Source organism: Melospiza georgiana, chromosome 3 (assembly GCF_028018845.1).
Source record: "Melospiza georgiana isolate bMelGeo1 chromosome 3, bMelGeo1.pri, whole genome shotgun sequence".
NCBI classification, from domain to species: domain Eukaryota; kingdom Metazoa; phylum Chordata; class Aves; order Passeriformes; family Passerellidae; genus Melospiza; species Melospiza georgiana.
Genome location: NC_080432.1, coordinates 108989846 through 109010404, shown reverse-complemented (window position 1 = coordinate 109010404; position 20559 = coordinate 108989846). Strand labels below are relative to the sequence as shown.

Here is a 20559-nt window from a genome sequence, read left to right as displayed (position 1 = left end):
AATTTGCAACTTCTGTTGATTTTTGTATCATAGAGTTAAATAGGGGTCTAAAATGAAGAAACTGTTGCTGCTTCATGTGGTGTCTTCTTTGGACATTGGCTTTGCCTCTTGGAAAATCCCAAAGGCAGCAAAACCTAAAACTTGCTGCTCAAAAGCAGGTGGTGCTTTTGAGGGTCAAGGTCTCAGCTACATAGTTGTATGGTGGCTTGTGACTCCAGATTTTAAATTTGCTGGAGAACACACATGTTAAACACATCATGTTGCTTAACCCCAAAATGGATAAAGAATAGGTAAACAGTAAAATTCACTTATGAAATACCCTATATACTTTCTTTGCTTCTGCTGAAGGTTTTGATCAAACACTTATTCATAATGAAAGATTGATGATACTTATGTCTAAAATATGATGTTCAGAAGGGGCTGTTCTAAGGCAAACTGTTTTCCTAAAGTGCTCCATTGTGTTTGGTCTAAAGCAGATGGGCAGCGCCAGAAATCTGCTGCAGCTTTCTACAGAAAATGTAACAATTCAGTGTCTTTAAGGGCTGTAACTCTGTCATTACTGGGGGTTCCTGCATTTGCATTGTTCTACTATGAGCACGCTTGTTCAGGAATTAGGAAGTCTGGATTTAGTTATAAAGGTTTAATTATACTTCAAGGTTGTTTTGGGTGAATTCTGCACCTGTGCTTGAGCTGGTTAAGCCTTACAGTGAGGCAGTGCCTTAGAGAGGCACCTGCACTGGGTGGGCTGTATCATGTGTGTGTTGGTCTAGGCACGAGTTGTAATGCAGCTGTTGTCTGAAACATCAGTGAAGACAAGGCACCATCCATCTTTAGGTGTCTTAAGCCATGTGGAGGCTTTGCTCTCTTCTGTATCGCCAGGAACCAACCACTGTATTCCCAAGAAACAAGATGAAGGTTTGAACCATGCTCAGTTTAATGGAAACTCTAAAACTGAGCCATGGCCGTGTCTGTTAAATATGTACAGAGGAAAGGCTGGTACCAAACAACTCATTATTTTGTAGCTCTACCTGTCAAAATTGGTTTTTCTCCCTTTTTGTGCAAGATGCTGTAATAAATTAGTGCCAAACATCAATTGTAAAATGTTTAATTATTCAGTAACAATAGATGAGAGGATTTGCTATAAGTGATACCTTTTTTCTTGTAGGTCTTCATTACTTCAAAAACATTGTGTTAGTAGGATCTCTGCAGGATCGTTACGTTCCTTATCACTCTGCTCGCATTGAGATGTGTAAAACAGCTTTAAAGGATAAACAATCAGGTAATAAATATCCACAAAATAAACAAACCACTCAGCTTAAAACCTCACACATATCAGTTTCCTCCCATTTAATTCTGGCTGCTTAACTGAGGCATCTCTATGATGTGTTAGAAACTTTGGGCTTACTTTGTAGTAGCAGTAGAGGGAGAAAATCCACCTGGAGGCTGACTTGCTTTCTGTCTCTGTCCTGTTCTGTTACATGCAGATGGAGATGAGACTGAACAGGTTTCTAGCTCACTGACTTCACTAATAGTTAGGTGAGATAGACACAGCTCTTGATGTACCATTTCATGAACAGGGAGGACAAATAATTTTGATTCTTGAGGATATCAAATTGTAGCATCAAGCCCTGGGCTGTATTTAGCTGTGGCTTAATAATAGCACTGGAAAAAGGTAATTTTTCCATAATCAGTTAGGGTCAGTTGCTGTACTTACTGTTTAGATATCCCAGCACAATTGCATTCTAGTATTATATATTGACAAATAACTTTTATGTAATATAATAAATTAATACTGATAAGTACATTCTCACTATAAATGTACAAATACTAAAATGCATAGCTTCAAATTATTTTTCCAACATTTCTAGAGGAAATTAAATTTTCTTTATATTCTATCTTAACAGAACCACAGCCTAACACATTTCATTACTTCTCTTACTCTGAAACGTGTTCATTCTGAGTTCAAGGTCAAAGAATTGTGTTAGTTTCTGGCAATTCGCACAGTACAACTTTTCTTTTCCTCTACAGGACCAATTTATGCTGAAATGATCCAGAACCTGCTTCTGCCAGTTCTTCAAAACAAGGAATGTAATTTGGTTCGTTATAATGTAATTAATGCATTACCCAATACAGCAGATTCTCTCATAGGGAGAGCTGCACACATTGCTGTTCTTGATTCAGAAATATTTTTAGAAAAATTCTTTCTTGTTGCTGCCCTAAAATATTTTCAGTAGAGAAAAGCATTGTCAGAGACTTGGTTATTACCTCATTAAAAGATGAATTCAAATAATGTGTGGTGTTTAAGTATAGCTGCAGCTGTATTTTAAGAGATATTTATACTTTTTATATGGAAGATAATTTATATCATCCACACTTAGGGCTTTTTAACATCAACTTTACTTTCTAGGTAATGTGACTGTGCAATATTTTTTTATTTTGTTCTTTTTACTTTTCTATTACTTTTTCTTAATTTTGGGTACCTAATTATTTGGAGATTAAAGCACAGTGTGTACTTTTGTTTGGTTGGTTATTGGCTTTCAGACAACAGAAGTCGATATTACTTGGCTACATTTTACAAGAGGCTTTAGATGCCAAAAATAAATTGGATTTTAAAATTCTAACAATGTCTTATGTGTTCACTTGTTGTATTTTAGCACTGTAGGAAGTTTAACTGGAAACACAATGAGCTGCTAAAATACCGGATATTTGAAAATTACAGTATTTGAAAATTATTTGAAAATATCTGCTACAGCTTAACAGTTTTCTAAAAAAACATTACTGTCATTGTTAAATATGTTATGCCTGTGGGAATACATTTTCTGCTGATCTCAAAAACATGTTAGTTTACATACTCAAATTTTAAGACTGGAACTTTTGTTTTCAGAATTAAATGGCAACTAAGGATATTAAATGTTCAATGATAGCTGCCTTCAAATAATTGGGATTTTGCAAACTGTATTAAGATGGTTCCTTACTCTGTCTGTTCTTCAGATGAACATGGACTATTTTACGCGGACTTCCTTGTATATACTTAAAATAAGTAAATGTTATAAATTTCTGCAATACTTTTATGAATTTAAACAATTTTTAAATATTGTTAAAATGTTTTATTGACTATAAAGTATTGTAAATATAAATCAATACATCTTCAAATGAGACTATTGTAAACTTTACCTGTTTAGTGACACAGATAAAATGTTTTTGATATACAGGAATGTTAAAGATCCGACTTTCTACTGGTGCTGAATAGCATTGTTTGGTTTCTTCTTCCTTCCCTTTTCTCTGTTTCAAACAATAGCTCACTAAAGGTGGGGGAAAAGAGTTATATGTGCATTCACTAATTGTACACTAATTGTAATGAACATTTTTTGAAAAATATAAATTTGTTGTATAATGCATGTTTATTTTTAGCATTGTGTTATTGCATCTGGTGTTAATAAAATGAAAAAATTACTCTAATGAAAGCAATTAAAGAAACTGAAATGTTCTGCTAATTACCAAAATTCTGGGGAGGCTTTTTGTATATAATTAATAATTTTGTACTTTTGAAATTAATATAGCAATAATAGTTGGAAGTGATTCTATATATATGAAATTTCTTTAATAATAGATGAAATGATATTGCATTGGATATGGAATGTTGTATAATTGTCTTTGTAATATATAGGAGGAGTTCCCTATAACTTAAAAGATGCTGAAATGAGTATCTGAGCATCTGCAGTTCAGCACTGTATATACTGCAGAGTATTTTATTAGTGTTGTGTTAGGCAAGTCCTTATGAAACAAAGATATCTTTAATACATTCGCACTATAAAAATGCCTATTTTTGTTTTTAATTTTGTATTATGATGTTGCTGTTAAGCTCTAAATGTTTAAATTATGTTCTTGTATCTCAACTGTCTTTTATTTAACATTATTATTGGATTTGGCTACTGGCTCAACTTTGAATAGCTGTTGAAGGGAGCTGAAGTTACAAAATGTTCCTTGATTCACAATTCAGACTTTAAACTGTTCTGTTTAAGAAACAAGTATTTAAATGGTTCTGTCACTATTGAAAAATGTCTGTCTTGCTTTCTGTCTCTGGAAACCAGAACATGTAAAGCATGCTTTTGTGATCAGGAAAGCAAAAGTATCATGACAGAAATATCCACTTTTTTTCTTTTTTTTTTCTTTTTGGGGGGGAGGGCAGTGGGGTGGTAACGTAACAGTAGGTCCTGTCTATTTAAAGCAGTCTGAATTAGGTTTGTTCTTTGAGGAAAATGGATGGTGCAGGACATTGTGTGATATTTTTGTGTAAGTATCACAAGGAACAGGGCATTCATTCTCTCTTCCTTAATTTTTATTGCCTACTCCATATGTGGTGTGGTAGCCCTCTCAGTACTGTAGCTTGTGTGAGGGCTGTTTGACACCCCAAAGTCCCCAAGGATGTGCCATCTGACCACAGTGAGAGGCGTGGTGACCCCAACATGTCCTTGAAGCTGAGGAGGTTCCCATGCACTCACAGAATGTGTGGTCACTTGCAGTTGCTCCCTGAACAACACATGCAGGCTGGGATACTGTGGACAACTGTGCATGTGTTGCCTGGCATTTCCCCCTGCTCCTGCAGTGTTCCTAGACCTAAATACAGACCAGTGTATTCATAAGTCAGTGTCATCTGATGCAGCAGAAGCTCCAAAGTGCTGCTACTCACCATCTCACCACTCTTCTGTTTGAATGAGGGCTTCATCTTCCTTTAGAGATAGTGACCTCTCCTTCATGGAGGCATCCTGCAGCTGCTTCAAAGAGAATTGTGCTGCTTACAGAATGAGAGGTAAGAACTGAGGTCTTAACATTCCTTTAACTGTCAGCCTCTTGTTCCCTGAAGGCAGTAGGCTGGTGCTGTTACTTCAGAAAGCTCTCAGTGATGTAATGAGGAGATCACTGCATAAAATGACATAGTGTCTGAACCTCTGTTTCCATGTTCTGCATATAAATTAATTCCTTGGGTTGTGTTTGAATCCTTGATACAAACTCAACTTTCTCTCACTGTAAATCTAGGCATTGCAACAACTTTGGAAAAAGAGTTCATATTATACTGGAAATCACCAGGATTTGCAACAGAGTCAAGAGATTTGACATTGATGGAAAACTTACTCTGTAACCACGAAACAACCTTGATTCCAAGCTGGTTTTATTTGCTTAGCCCTGACCAGGTGTGGTGTTCAGATAACCAAGGTTCTTGACATGGTCTCAGAGGCAGAGGGGGCATTCAGGCAGTATCAGTGCTGCCCAGGACAGTGCTGCTTGTGGTGCTTTCCAGGTAGTCTCCAAGACCAGTACATCTGGCTCATCTGAACTGACCTGCTGCAAGCTTTGTGCTAGCTGTAAGTCTTTTATTTCTTTTATTCCCCACTTTTTAGAACAGCAAAGCTAAATACAATATTGTTTCTGTCATCTTGCAAAGGAAGCTGCAGTGCAAGAGATAAATGATCAGTAAACAGAGGAAGGAAAACAAGAAAACAGTCCATTTAATCACAAAGTAGAAAACTCCTGTGGTGTATGCTGCAGTTGTTTTTACCAATGTTAAGATGTATTACCTCCTTAGCCAAAAGATCTAGGAATGAATAATTCAGGAGTTACAAGTGAATTTTTACAGCAATACAATAAAGATGAGAAATATGTTTTGATAACAGTTAATTTTTAGGTGGATAAACAGTACCTCAGTAGTCTTTCACTGCTTTCATTCTTATCATTTGAAATTCAACATGCTTGTACATATGATGTATGCACACATGTATGATTTCTCATGGCATGTGTTAAGCAGTTTAGGAGCACAGCTTACTTGGTGTCTGCAGACAGCTTGGTAAGTTCTTTTAAGGGAAGCATTTCATGTTTTTATTGTACTGAAGACATAAATAATAAGTTCTCTTGAACTTCAATAAGATCTGTTTAGGTTTGCTCCTTGCTGCTTTCAGGCAGAGCATTTTTTTTCTGCATTTGTCTTTATTTTCTCTGATCTAGAGGCCCAGCATCTTGCTGTTAGAATAAAGGAAAGGTTTTCCATTATTTTCAGTCTCTAATGTCTAATTAACCATGTTATAAAAGGCTGATAGGGAAAATGTCACTCGTAAGGCAGTCAGTTAAATTTAATTACTTTCAGTGTGTAGGCATTGCCAGATGTAGCTCCAATAAACTCCAGGAAGTGCTGCTGCTCTTTAATTTACCAAGATTTACTTACTTAAAGCTTTCAGATGTGAACAAAAAATGCTATTTTAGATTCAGATTTCCAAGTTATCATCTTCAGGTTAGTATTTGTGGATAGTGAATTCTGTTTTATCTAAGAACACTGTCAGCTGGAGAGGTTTAAAAAGTGACAAAAACATTAACTGTACTTAATTATGTACTTATTCATGGAGCTCCACTCCATGAACTCAGGTGTTACTTATCCCAGGGCTGGGTTTATACTGAGCCTTAAAAGCAACTTCACTGCCTGAACTCGGAAACTGCAACGATGCTGTCTGAAAGCATGAACACTGTCTGTACATCACTATGGTGTCAGCCAAAGTGTGTTATTTGAACAATGTACAATTTTTTATTATTTTAAAAACCAACAAAACGAACAAAACAATAAAAAAACCCCTAGCTGGACTACACTACAGATTGAGGGGAACACGGGTTCCTGCAGCGCTGAACTCTTCACTGCATTGAAGAAAGAAGACGTCTTTTCTCTCCACGCCTAGACAAACGTAGAGCAGAGTTACAGCGCATTTCTCGAGCATCTCCGTGAGCCCGTAGCTGCCTTCACCGGGACCGTGGCTCCCCGGGCGCCGTTCGCCGCTGTTTGCCGGAGCCGGGGAGCAGCGCGGGGCACGGGGGGATCGTGAGGCCGCTGAGGCAGCGCTGCCCCGGCTGGAGCCGCCGCCGCCTTGGGCGCCTGCGCGGCAGCGCTGCCCGCCCCGCACGGCTCCGTCCCGGCCATGGCTCTGCGGCTGCTGCGCGGCGCGCCCGGGGCAGCGAGTAAGAGGCGGGCGGAGGGCGGGAGGGCCCGGGTTGTGCCGCGGAGGGGCCCCCGGCTCCCCTGCCCTTCCTCCCGCAGGAACTGACGAGCGAGGGGACGGGGCGGGCGCCGCCCGGGGCTGCCGGCGCTGGGGGGGCTGGAGAGCGCCCAAGATGGCGGCGGGTGAGGAGTGTGGCGCGGCCCGCCTCCTCAACCTGGGGCCGGGGCTGTCGCAGCTTTCCCTGCGCCTTCCGTGGCCCCACAGTTTCCCTGCTCTTAACTCCTTCCCTGCCTTCCCCCTCGCCCTTTCGATATTAATATTCTCGCCTGTCCTGTAAACCTGCTGCTGTCGGGCAGCTCTGTTATTACGGAGGTTTTCTTGCCCTGTCGTTGCTTCGTTCTTATCGGCAGTAAAATGTTAAAAAGCAGTGTAAGGTTTGGAGAATAGCTGGAGGAAACGTGCTGTGGACCTGGAGGTTATTGCTCCGTTCCCTTCACCTGAGGAGATTCGGGGGGTTTGTTTATGGAGAAGTCAGACTGGGTAACAGAGCCTGTCCCACAGGCCTCAGCTTGGGCTCTTGTTGGGTGTTTCCCTGTCGCCAAAAGCTGAGGTTCTGTGCTGCCATTGATACAACACACTAAAACAAACCAGTGCACTGTATGTTCATGGAATTTTTGTTAGATGTTTGTGCTCTATTTGGCTGTCAGGTTCCTGGCAAGATGTGGCTAACGCTGTAATCCTCTGAGCATCCCGATGTGTTCCCAAATCCCACTGCATGGATGGCTTTGTCAGGATAAATCACATGCTGTGGGCCACTTCAAAAGATGGAATATTGCAGCGCAGCAACTTTAAAGAATTGGGATTTTCAGGTTCAGTTATATAATTAACAAATGGTAGGGCATTGTGACACTGTGTAAAAGAGGAGGGAATCAAAGATCAGTTTGTACAATGTGTGTAGTATTGATAGTTTATCTCATCTTTTTCAGAGATGTTTAATGTTGAACTTTTGTCACCTCTCTGTCAAGAAGAGTTTATTTTGGTCAAGAGCATCAAGTAAATCTATCAAGGAAAATGGGTTTTGCCTCTTCTCTAGTGACCGAGATAATAAATTTCATACCAGTACCTTAATCTGTTTTTCATTTTAATTTGGACTACAATACCAGCTATAATTGAATTTTCTTGCTAGCTTTTCTTTCTAGCTTACTGAAGAATGACAAGAAGCTTGGCAGGAGTAGAAAGACCCAATATTTGCAACAGATTGGATCCTTTACTGTTGATAATTTGTTACACCATGCTTTTCTCCTTTGGGGCATTGGCAGCAGTTGGCAGACATAATACAGTTTGTGTGGTTGTAGGGTTTGCTATTAAAGATGTGGTATTTTAAAATGAATGAGTATGCTGATTCTGGGAATACAAGTGAGTTGTTAGCTGCTGTATATTTAGGTGAGTCAAGTTGCCAGTGCTTGAGAAGACTTCTGATTCAATCTCCTTAGGACAGTAGAATAATAGTTCTTTCAGGTACTTTGCACCCAGCTGGTACAGGGAGGATTTGGGTTTGAATCTTGCTTCTTAAGAAATGTCAGAACTGCTTTAGGCAGCTGTCCGCAGCCAAAATATTTTTAGTGGATAGTTAATGCTCACTGTGGACATTTACATTTGGTTTTTTAAACCAAACTGTTAGTAGGAGTTTAAGGAAAAAAGTGAATGCTTTTAATGCAAGCATTTGCATACAGTTACATAATTGAACTTAAACATGCTCAAAGTTTTTCCTGCCTTTGACTACCAGCTGAATTATTTTACCATCCTAAGGGAAACCCAGCTATCTTCTGCTGACATTCTGGAAAACCTGTTACTAAGGGAACGTTTTATTTTTTTAAACTTTCCTTTGGGAAAGCAGAAGCTTTTCCTAACTAAAAAGCTGCTGGAAATGAACCAAGATATGGAAATCAGGAGGTTTCTTGGGGGAAGTTAGGATTTCTCCTGGAAAACAGACTGTACTGGTCTATGCTAGCATAATTACTGTTTAAGAGTCTAAAATACAAGAAAGTAACAGCAAAGATAAGTTCAAGCAGTTTAAAATACACTGTTAATGTGAACTGAGTTATACAACTAACACAATTTTGCCTACATCTGTTTCTAGGGCCAAAAATAATTATCTGTGCTGATTTCTTAGGTGTTCATGAGTTGAATGTTAAATAATTTTTAGAGTTTGTTTTCCTGCCTTCCTCTCCCTCATCCCTGAAGTAGTTTTTTTTCAGAGGTGTTCTGGACACTCACAGCATTGCTCAGTGTTAAACTCCCACATTTATGCTGCATGTCCATTTGCTTGATAGAGTCTTCACTTCTTTGGCACTCACGAAGCAGCTCCAGCTCTAAGCCAGGAGGAAGAGCTCAACCTGCTAAGCAGCCACTAAAGAAACCAAAGTTACCAGTGGGGAGGTTTGATGAACCAGAAGAGTCCAGTATGGAGAAGGAACCTCTGGAAAGTAAGTAATGTTTTCCAGAATTGGAAGCTGTGTGTTAAAGGCAAGATGTGAGATGTTGTGTTGATGTCAGTTTAAGTAGGTGACAGACATTCAGCACTCTTTAGAATCATTTTCTAAGCTTACTGCCTGCTGCTCTGAAAAACAAACCAGGGAGGCAGGGCAGTGGGCACAGCTGCAGCAAATGGTGCCCCAGGGGAGAAGAACCTTCAGAACAACCATGGTCAAACATTGTAGCAAATCACACAGAGAACCTGGGCTTCCTCTGCTCTTGAAGAGAAGCAAATTTGCCTGGGTGTCCTGACTTAGTGCCAGCCCTGCCTTTAGCAGGGGTACTTTCCATTGGAACAGGCTGCTCAAAGCCCAGTCCAGCCTGGCCTTGCACATTTCCAGGGATGGAGCATCCACAGCCTCTCTGAACAGCTTGTTGCAGTGCCTCACCATCCTCACAATAAAGAGTTTCTTCCTAATAGGTAATCTAAACCTACCCTCTTTTATTTTAAAGCCAATCTCCCTTGTTCTGTCACTACATCACCTTGTTAAAAGTCCCTCTCCAGCTTTTTCACAGGCCCTCTTCAGGTACTGGAAGGCTTCTACAAGGTGTTCCCAGAGCCTCCTCTTCTGCAGGCTGAAGAGCCCCAGTTCTCTCAGTCTGTCTTAACAGGAGAGGTGCACCAGTCCTGTGTTTGTCTCAGTGGCTTTCTCTGGACTTGTTCCAAGAGGTCCACCCCTGTTTTGTGTTGGGAACTCCACAACTGAACACAGTACTCTGGGTGGGGTTTTGGTTTGTTTTTTTGTTTTTTTTTAACAAGTATTTATGATACAAAAATTTTCAAAAAGGCAATGCAAAGAAGAACTTTTAACTATTTGCAGCAAATGAAACCCAAGTTTCTTCTGCCCAACATCTTCATGAATTAAGCATTAACAATTTGATGAAATATTTTCTTCTCATTCTTCTATGTACAGAATATATTCTGCCTTACCATCTAAACAGGAAGCCAAGTCTGAAAGCACTAACATCCTGAGGAAAAGAAATACAGACTGATATAAAGTCTCCAAAAGGAAGGCAGCAGAGTGCCCACTGGAAGCAGAATTTCCTTCATCTGTAGACAGTACTTCATGAAATCCTTCAAACCCATTAATGTGCCCTTCTGTACAGTGCTGGTAATTGCTTCAATTCTTGGGATGTAGCCTTGGATAAAGTAATTTTCCAGAACTGGATGTAATACTGTCTCATGAGAGCATTGCCACTCACCTCCAGAAAATGAAAAGGTGGTGTAGCTGTCACATCTGTCAGGGACTCTACATCCAACATCCAGGCAAGCCAGTGCCGTGCATAATTCAGTCCCTGAGGATGTGCCCCTTCTTTAATTCCATAGGGCCACTAGAGTTGAATGATAGCAGCATAAAGACTAATTAATCCTTACATTCATTTAAGAAACTGATTGTGTTCTTCCACCTTAGAATCCTTCATTTCATGAACAAAATCCTCAGATACTCTTTCACAGAAGTCCCCTCTTTCATACAGGCCCATGTAGTGCCATTTTAGTTTGTGCAGCAGAGCTAAAAACTGGGCTCCAACTCCAGAGTGTATTACCCTGAGCTTTGCATCATGGTGCAAAGCTACTTCTGCTTCTCCTTTCACAAATTTCTCCACAGTTTGTTGTTGTATTGCTGTATTATTCTCATATTATAAAATCATTTCCATGCAATTTCAGGTTGTGGCTCACTTGAGAACTAACTCACAGTTGGAGTTACTGTGTAAGCAGCTGTTCAATCCTTGTCTTTTTATTCCCAGGCAAATCAGTGCCATCACTGCTACATTTAAAACATGCATAGTCCTTATCTTTTGTTATTTGCTTAGGTATTCTGGGTTTGGAGCAAGACTCAAGGTCTCTTTAGTTGCACCTGTATTTTTTACATGAAACACTAGCAATAGTTTGCAAAGTGCCTGTTGTATTATTAGGAAAAAAACTAAGAATTGAAGCTGGATTTAGAATTCCTACTGCTGTAGCTATCAGTGGAGAAATCTTTTGAGCATCAGCATCCACTGCCAGCACGAGCAGTGCTTTGATAATGGGATGATGACATGTACAAAGTAATATCAGGTGCCTTTGCACCCCTTGTACTGCCAGAGGTGCTCAGATACTGATGTTTCTTTTCCTGGTTGGCATCAGTTATGAAACAGGTATCCTGGTATGTATCCTCCTGTGTAGCCTGTAGCTGTATGAGTTTCCTCCATCATTTATTTTTGTCTGATGTCCAGAATTTCTGTTCTAGTCCTCCTGTTGTATTTTCAGCCCTGCACCTCATGACTGTGTTGCCCACCTGGGCTGAGTTAGGGATATGACTGAGGGATCCCAAGTTAGGTGTGTGTGGGAAGCTCTGGAGAATCAGCATGGCCAGGGGCACGTGGGGTACTGGGAGTTTCTGGGAGCCCCACAGTGCAGGATGAGACTCAGCCTAGGGGGTGCTGTGCCACAAGTGCTTCGTGGCTTCGTGGCCTGAGTTAACTATTCTTAGGAGATGGCCCTGAGCAGTGTAAGAATGCTGGCTGAGGTACAGAAGGCTCTGTGGTGTTTAAGAAGGTAGCATGAGCTGGCTGTGTGCTTCTCTTTTGTAGCAGGGCAGGGGGTTGGATGAAATCTGGACATGATCTGGCAGTGTGTCATTGCAGGCCAGAAAAACAAATCCTGGACTGCATCAAAAGCAGTGGGGCCAGCAAGTCAAGGGGGGTGATTGTCCTCTGTTCTCATGAGACCCTGCCTGAATGCTGCATCCAGCTGTGGAGTGCTCAGCACAAGAAAGGCATGGACCTGTTTGAAGGGTCCAGAGAAGATGATCTAAGGGCTAGAGCACCTCTCCTGCCAGGACAGACTGACAGAGCTGGGCTTGCTCAGCCTGAAGAAGAGAAGGCTTTGGGAAGACCTGACTGTGGGCTTCTGATGTCTGAAGGGGGCTCAGTACCTTAAGGGGGTTTATAAAATGCAGGGAAGGAGTTTTCATACAAGCAGATAGTGACAGGGCAAGGGGCAATGGTTCTAAACTGAGGGAAGGCAGGCTTGGAATAAATGTTAGGAAGAAACATTTATTTAACATTTACTCCGAGGGTGGTGAAGCATTAGAACAGGTGAAGCATTACATGGCTCAGCCATCCAACCTGGATGTTTTAAGTACAAGACTAACAGAATCTTGAATAAATTCAAGCTAAAATTAAAACAGAGTACTTAAAATTAGAGAGGTAAACAGCAAATAATACCTGGGGTTTTAGATTTCATGAACATAAGTACAGCAAATGATGCAAGTTCTGACTTGAGAAGCTGTGGTCCTTTAATGCCTCTGGACATTCAGTTGCTTCTTTATTTGCACAATAAATAATATTATATCTGTATTTGTATATATTTGTATATATATAATTAATATATATGATCATATAGCAGTAAAAAAACCTGAAATTCATTTTCTAGGGCTCTGGGAAATATTTAGTTCAAGGTTGCCTTTCAAAACAAAAAAGAATTGATTTTGTCTTTGAAAATGAAACTAAAAGGAAAACATCATTAATGATAGCATCTTTATATTTGTCAATATTGTAGAAATTTTAATGGACTTTCCCTGTCATTTTAGAATTCCCTGATGGAATCAATCCTACTACAAAAGAGAGGGGTGGACCCAGAGGCCCTGAACCTACACGTTTTGGAGACTGGGAAAGAAAAGGACGTTGTATAGATTTCTAATATTGAAATGTCTGTATTGCTAATAAAATATTTCTAGTTGCTAAAATATATAATGTACAGAAAGAAATCACACCTGGATTTGTCATGGAGCTTATTGTTTCTGTCGTGCCACCACATTGTCATGTGATGAATTTTTTTACTAATGCAATGTAATTAAACACAGTGCTGCAGCTCAGATTATGGAGCTGTTAGTGGCTCAATGTCTGCCTGATCTTTGATACTATTTACACTGTGCAAGTATAAATGCAGGTACAGTGGTGTGAAATTGGTAGTCAGGAGCTTATTGAGATGTATAAGGGCTTGTATTTCTTCATGAATATAAAGATTTATGTGGTGGTGTAAAAGTGTTGAAAGAACTTTGCATTTCAGGAACCTGAACACCATTCATCAAAGGTAGAACCAACTCTGAGGTCAGTAGGTCAGTGATTTCACACAGTGGTTCCCTGGTGAAAGCCCCTTTACTCAAGAACCTTCCCTCTGTCCCTGTTGCAGTGGGTTGGGTGTTTTTTCCTGTTTGGAGGGAAGGGACAGTCTTGTCTCTGATTGAGGACTGTAAGTGGCCTAATGGAAATGGAGACTTAAATTTTGGAGAGGGTCAGCTCTTGATTGCAAGTAGTGTAGAGGTGCTCTGTTTGGAATTCTAGAACACTGTCCTTTATCACCTGTCTTCTTCATGCTACTTACATTATCTTTTCTTTTGTAAGTGGAGTTGTCCTTTTGCACATGGGCTAACTGCTGCTTTGGAAAAATACAGCATTGTTGTCTGAAACCTTATGGTTAAAGGGGACAAATTCATTAGGTGAAGTAATATTGCAGGTCTTTAAGTTATCTGGCATCACAGTAAATATCTTTCAGTCACACTGAGCTCAGTTCTTGATTCAAGAATTTGCCTAGTTGTAAGTGCTGTAGTAGAGTAATAGTAGCATGCAAATCTACCACTTGTGTGGGTACTTACTAATGAGAATAAGTTGTCATTATTGAAATGTGAACATTTCTGTGCAAGTTCTTTGTGATAGCCTGAACAAATGGATCTTCTCTAGTCAGAATGAGAGAAGGGTGTGGGCTTTGCCCAGCTTTGCCTTTGCTTGGTTTAACTTTACTCGAGCATTAAAGTGTGAGGGTCTTGTCACAAATCTGAGCAGCCTCCCCTCAAGCTCACTTGACTGGCAGCCAGTGGGGGAGCTCCTTGCTGAAATCTTGCAGTTTGTGTGTCCAGTGAGTGTGTTAGAGACACAGTCTTGCTCTAGTTGTGAGTTTGGATGTTTGTCTCACTGTGGTGTTTCTCTACAAAAATACTGAACTGAACTATTCAGTTACAGGTTTGTCAACCAAATACCTCACTGACAAGAAAAATGAGATTAATGAAAGCCTGTTTCTCATAAAAGGTGTTAATTAGTGGTAATTAGATTTTGAACCTTTAAATTCTGCAACATGGCTTGGATATTGGAAAATTGGTTTGTATTTGTATCTGATTCATTCTGTTTTCCCTCTGTGTAGTGACAGATTATTTTAAAATCTGTTGACATTTTCAGTTACCTAAAGATAGGCTGGGTCAGCTGTCTTCAATTTCTTAATTATTTCTAGTAATGTTTTGACTTTTCAGTTGCTGGTGTGTTGGACACAATACACCACCTTTTCAAATAGGAAGTGGAAATTTTAGTTGGAAGCTTCTGCCTTTTCTGCATCGTTATTTATAGGCTTAACTTCTAAATTCACAAAGAAGAGGTGAAATACAGCAGTTATTTTATTTTTTAATTCTAAATCTTCTCCATGGATTGTTGCATTACTTCATTATCTTCTCAAACCAGGTTTTACCCTTTCCAGCACACACTCCATGAATGTTTACCTAATTGCACTTCTTGGCATTCCTGATTTTCAAATCTAATTGCTTTACTCACTGCTGACTGCAGGTGCATTCCTCCCTGGATGCAGACTTACAGTTTTGAGTTAGCATATGAAGAACTGCTCTCACTTTTCCATCATTTTGCTTACATTTCACTTGCTTATCTTTGGTCTCCCTCAGTGTTAAGGGCTGACCCAGGTGCTGTCCAGACCCCTGCTTGTCTTCCTTCATGCAGGTGATGACTGCTGCTGTCAGAGGCACAGGCAGGCAGCCCTTCTTGTCAGAGCACAGGAAGGTCAAATTCTCCATGCCAGTATCCATGGCATACCTGGATTTTGAAGATAATTTTGAGAGTGCTAACATCTGTAGCTATAGGACAGAGTGTTCATAAAGGCAGGGGATTTGCTTTCCCTCAAAAAACAGAATCACAGAATAATTTAGGTTGAAATAGACCTGGAAGATCATCAAGTCCAACCAACCGCTGCCAAGTCTGCCACTAAATCACGTTCTCGAGTGCCACATCTACACATCTTTTAAATACCTCCAGGGATGGTGACTCAGTCACTTCCCTGGGCAGTCTGTTTTAAGCTTGACAGCCTTTTCATTGAAGATTTTTTTTTCCTAAAATAAAAAGGCTGTTTTTAACCCATTTCTTGCACAGAAATGTTATAAATAGCTGAAAAGGAGTTGGTGCATGGGAAATAGTGGATACCCCTTCAGTCTTGAGCAACTTCAAGCCTTTTTTACCACCTCCCAGGCTGGTGCTGTTAACTAAATATTTGCTTAACTTGTTTATGGAAGGTGTCAATGAGACATAGGAAACTGAACATAGAAGCAAAATAATATGTAAGAGTCAAAGAATGCCAAGGGGCCCTCTTACATTGGTGATCTGGCATTTACCAAACAGAGGAGCCCTGGGCTCCAGTAACAGTTAAGCACAAAATCCTGTGGTGCTGCAAAATCTCTTGTGGTACCTGTCAAAAGTGATCAGGGATTGAGTGTAATAAATGATACAATGATAGTGTAGGGTATAAACAATAATTTCTCTTTGTTTTCTTGCAGTGCCAGCAGTTAGGAAAGCAGCACTTCAGCATTTTTCGGAGCTGTCTTCCTGCCCTTCCCAGATAATCACTATTAGCAATTCACTGGAATTTAGCATTAGGGTAAGAAAATGGCTTGGGGCATTAGCTATTAGATCAGCCATAGATAGGTTTTATCATAAATACTGATTGATTTTTTTTTTTTAGCTCTTTTGTTAGTATAAACAGTGAAGAGCAGCAGGGGCTGTATCCTAACATTTTCTGTTAACTTTCTGTGAGACAAAGGAAAATTGTTCTGTGTGTGTAAGCAAATTCTTGCAGGACTGCAGGATGCTTGCTGCTCTGTTTCATTTTCTTTAATAAAAATCTGCATGTTGTGTTTCTGCAGTAGGTTTTCTCTTTTAAACCTGTTTCTGTTACTTGGCATAGATACATTTGGTACATTATTAAAATTATGAAGCCTTTATTGTTTGAAGGAATTGCACCATAATTACTTTATTTCAAAATACATGAAGTTTCAATTTACAGTTAAAGAAAATATTTGCTATATATTGCCTTGTTTAGAAAGCATGTATTTCAGTGCTGATTTTATTAAATTGAAACACAGGATACATAATAGAATCACAGTAAAATTACCTGTGATGGTAGCATATGTTTGTAAAGCACCATAGAATGCTGTTATAGATCTTTACTGCATTTTTAGTTGACTGCAATAAATGGTGACAAATTCCAGTGGTCTGTAGTGACAGATAAATTAAATGCCTCTTTATGACCCTTATTTTGGTATTCTTATTGAAAAAGCACTACAGCATCTTGTTCTGAAATGTCAGGAAGAGGAGGAATACTGCATTCATTTCTAAGAGAAGCAGTTTTGGTAGTTCTGTGTTTTTGTAATTGTTCATGAGTATCAAGGTATAATATGGTATCAAATATATCAGAACACAAGGAAATGGTTTGAAATGTGTTTCCATGTGCTGATGGAGATCAGAACCATGCTCTTTAGTGGTCACTTCCTTGCTTTTGTAAAATGCAGTATAAAATACCTTTGCTTAGCTGGTGGTCAGTGTTTTATATCAGACCAGCTGAGATGTGCAGGCTACATTCTAATGTGGGTATGGCTGTGCTCCCTCTTCCAGCTCCAAACCTGCTGCTTGTTTAGGAGTTGTGACCTGTAACCTTCTAAAACACTTTCCTTGCAGAAAGGGTGTCCCAGTAGAAGTTGAATCTTAGTTACAAAATGGCAAACCCTGAGAAAAGAGCTCTATTTCAAATGGCTGCTCTGAGGTCAGTCAGTGACACCCCCTGCAGACTGAGCATCTTTCTCAATGTTCCTGTGTTGACTGACATTATCTCCACTGGGCCAGGGGCATCTTTCTGACCATCTTTTCCCCCTGAGAGGAATTATTTGGACCTCTTTTGCAGCCACTTAAATTAAGTCTTTCCTTGACACCTTTTCAGAATAGGTTGGAGTTACTGACTTTTGAAGTGTGGGGGCAGTGCAGATATTGGCCTCCCATCCTTTGGAAACCAAGCTGCTGAATGACTTTGACCATATGCATTTTCTTCAGAAATACTCAGCATCTCTCTGCATTTTTTTTGCTGTGAGAATGGAATTTTTTTCCCTCAAATAGCATCAGAAGTGCCAATTACAGCTTGCAGCAGGAAAGTCTTTGACATGCATTCTCTAGGCATTAAATCTCCCAGTCAGCTACAGCCTCGTGCCTTTAAAAAATCACATATCTTAATGTTGCCATTTTTAGGGCCATTTTAGAGAGTGTTCAAAGAAGCTTTTTAAGGTCCTTACTTAATACATTCATTTATATTAAAATTGACACCCATGGCCTGTCAAAACACAGCTGTAATTCTCAAATGTTAGCCCCTGACAAAAGTCAGGTGAGCTATGCAGTGGTGATCAGGTTAATTCTAGAAGCCAGATATTGAACTATAACTTACACTCTTCTAACTGATGGTTTTAAACTTGAGTGACTTCTGTAGCCATCTGTGCTTCCTTCCTAGCTGTAGTTCAGGGAGATGCCTCTCACAGGCAGTCTTGTCTCAGTGTGGGGGGTTTGTCATTACAGGTGCTGAATGGGGGTGTTTTAAGGGCATGCTCCCTACTGGCTTTAAAGGCTGCCTGAACAGCTGTCCTAAGCAAGGTGTACGAGGTGTCAGTGCCCTGCTGGTGACAAGGGAAGCCAGGGTGTCCCTGAACATGAGTGTGAGCTGCTCATTTCCTCAGAGGGGGAGGGCTGCAGTGAGGCAATGGGACCTGCAATGCTTTTGCTGCCTGCACCATTCCCAAAGAGGGTGGCAGGGAAGGGGATGTCCAGGGCCAGCTCTTAGACACCTTGTAAAAGGGAGTTACATTGTCTTCAAATGAGAGGGAAAAGGCTGAAGCTAGTTCTTTAAATTCCTTCTGCCTATCCTCCTCCCAAGCAAATGCCTTCAGCATGATACAGCCAGGAGGGTAACACTCCATAAACTTACACTCAGGTGACAACAAGTGTCTCAAACCTACAAATCAGTGGGATGTTTGCCCTAATAAGGGTGAAGCGTGTCACACTAACAACTCAGCAATTTTATGTGCTGAGAGGGACTTAGCATCAAAATAAAACTGGCAGACTAGGAAAAAGTCATATATTTGCTCAGCAAACCTTTAGTCTGTGTGACTTCCTTGTGAGAGGCTAAAGAACAAAGGATGATGTGTTTCCAGCTACCGTTTGAAAGCTGGGGAAAATTTCATCATGACTTAAAAGACAGACAAGCAAGTGTTGCTTAGCTCAGGGAGTATCCTGCTTTTGGTTTCCATTTTACCCCAGAGTTTTCACTTACGAGTTCTGCAGTGTGTATGTGTGATCTTGAGACAGATTTTTCCCCAGATGATTTTCTTGAGACAAGTCTGCAGTAGCTGTTTGGTCTAGCAGACATATTGTTTCATTCTCCTGGCTTTTTTTTTTTTTTTTTTCAACCTGATAATGACAGCTACAGCTCTCTTATTTTTAAATTGCATATTATTTAATTTCACTTGTACTTTTTGCCATCCTTGAAGTGTTTTTTTTTTTTTTTATAGCTTGTACCCTTTCTTTCTCTGTTGTAATAACAGGGCACATCATAACATTAATCACAAATTACAGGTTTCTCCTTCTGTTTCCTTTCTTTGAAGGAAATCTTTTGCTAATATGGGGGATTTTTGTATGTGAAGATCTTAGCTACAGTCAAGAAAAATAACTGGAATTTCTCCAGGGGCATTTGACTCTAGTTTCAAATTTAAGCTCATTATTCTGTCAAAATCTAGCTTTTGTAGGAAGTCAAAGATGCAAAGAGGGTGAAGGATGGCTGTAAGAAGTAGCATCAGTCTTCCTGAAAGCTTTATACTTTCAGGAGTTTAAACCCAAACTCGTTTTAAGGTCTCCTCTGTGAAGGTCACTGAGCTGTCAGGTTATGTTATTCAGCTTCTTCCAGAGCACATGGCTGTGGTCCAGTCTGTCCAGTCAGGACATTCTGGTGTGTCAGGACAGTCCCTAAAGAAGCTTTTATGGTTTCAAGTCTTTGTGTGCACAGAGATATACCATGCTACAGTAGTACACATCTGACTGGTGGGTACATTGTAAGCTCACTTGTGAATGACTGCAGGCATCACAACCATCTCTGAAATGGCAGGGAGATTTGAGTAAAAGGGCTCACATAGCCAATGGTTACCTTCTGGTCCTATTGTCATCTCCATTTTGAAGATAAAATTGGATGTATTCCTCCTTAAGAACAGAAATCTCAAGCACCTGCTGCTATTTCAGGAGACGTGCTGCATCCTCTCATCCCCTCGCTGAGGAAGACCTCTGATGGGAGAGCAGCTGTCAGAGAGAGGCTGAATGACACTGAGCAGGTGCAGGAGGCAGCAATTGTGCATTTGGGCAGCTGACCACCAGATGGTCCTTCCTATAAAACTGTGGACAACTGTGGATAATACTGGGTGTATCACAAAGGCCTGCTGGGCTCCACAAACCCTGTGTGAGGGGAAAAAACAGAATGCTCAATGTAGGATTTCTGCAGCTACTGTGGTTCTTCAAAGGAAGCCAGAAAGCAAAACAGCCCAGGTATGCAAGGAAAGAAGTATTTTCATTTTGCCATATTATTGAAATAAGGATGGCTGGAGAATGAGGTGACAGTAGTGTGCTGTGTTGAGGAAAGAAGGGGAGGAGAGGAGAGGCAGGAGTAGACTTCTCCACATGAACTGCACCAGGCCTGGGCTGAACCTGGATCCTGGTCTCTGTTTCTGGAATCTTTCCTTCCATCCTTGTGTGTCAAGGTCACTGTAACACCCAACTGATCGTTTATTACAGCCTTTTCCTTGGTGCAGCAAGTCCTGCAGTGCTGGTCTGGCAGCATTCCTGCATTTCAGAAAACCCCAGCTGACCAAGGAAGCCCCTCACATGCCCATCAGCAGGTTCCTCCTTATGTACCTCCTTTAGCCCAAAATGTTTTGGA

The 20559-nt window shown here is 40.4% G+C and overlaps 2 protein-coding genes across 5 annotated transcripts in view; both read left to right on the top strand.

Annotated features, from left to right (window-relative positions):
* FAM135A (family with sequence similarity 135 member A) overlaps positions 1–2287 on the top strand; it is a 78262-nt gene extending 75975 nt beyond the window's left edge. For both annotated transcript variants that reach the window (XM_058019718.1, XM_058019717.1), the window contains 2 exons: positions 1166–1279; positions 2029–2287. In XM_058019718.1, the coding sequence (XP_057875701.1) occupies positions 1166–1279; positions 2029–2234 (320 nt within the window). In that variant the 3' untranslated portion in view covers positions 2235–2287. The remainder of the gene's footprint in view (positions 1–1165; positions 1280–2028) is intronic.
* A 4635-nt stretch (positions 2288–6922) lies between these two features.
* SDHAF4 (succinate dehydrogenase complex assembly factor 4) lies at positions 6923–16809 on the top strand. 3 transcript variants are annotated; one of them, XM_058020465.1, is made up of 3 exons: positions 6923–6996; positions 9311–9463; positions 16100–16809. In XM_058020465.1, exons 1-3 carry the CDS (start codon positions 6957–6959, stop codon positions 16264–16266), a joined length of 360 nt encoding a protein of 119 aa, XP_057876448.1. In that variant the 5' UTR covers positions 6923–6956; the 3' UTR covers positions 16267–16809. The 3 variants fall into 3 exon arrangements, with proteins under 3 accessions (XP_057876448.1, XP_057876449.1, XP_057876450.1); XM_058020466.1 differs by having other exon boundaries at positions 13085–16809; XM_058020467.1 differs by lacking the exon at positions 16100–16809 and adding an exon at positions 10427–10619.
* Positions 16810–20559: the final 3750 nt, after the last annotated feature.

What these genes read in the sequence shown, in the direction of transcription:
- SDHAF4 (XM_058020465.1), top strand. Translation starts at nt 6,957, where the DNA reads ATGGCTCTGCGGCTGCTGCGCGGCGCGCCCGGGGCAGCGA. An exon ending in CGGCGCGCCCGGGGCAGCGA is followed by an intron (nt 6,997 to 9,310) that starts GTAAGAGGCGGG and finishes TTTGCTTGATAG; the next exon opens with AGTCTTCACTTCTTTGGCAC. An exon ending in GGAGAAGGAACCTCTGGAAA is followed by an intron (nt 9,464 to 16,099) that starts GTAAGTAATGTT and finishes GTTTTCTTGCAG; the next exon opens with TGCCAGCAGTTAGGAAAGCA.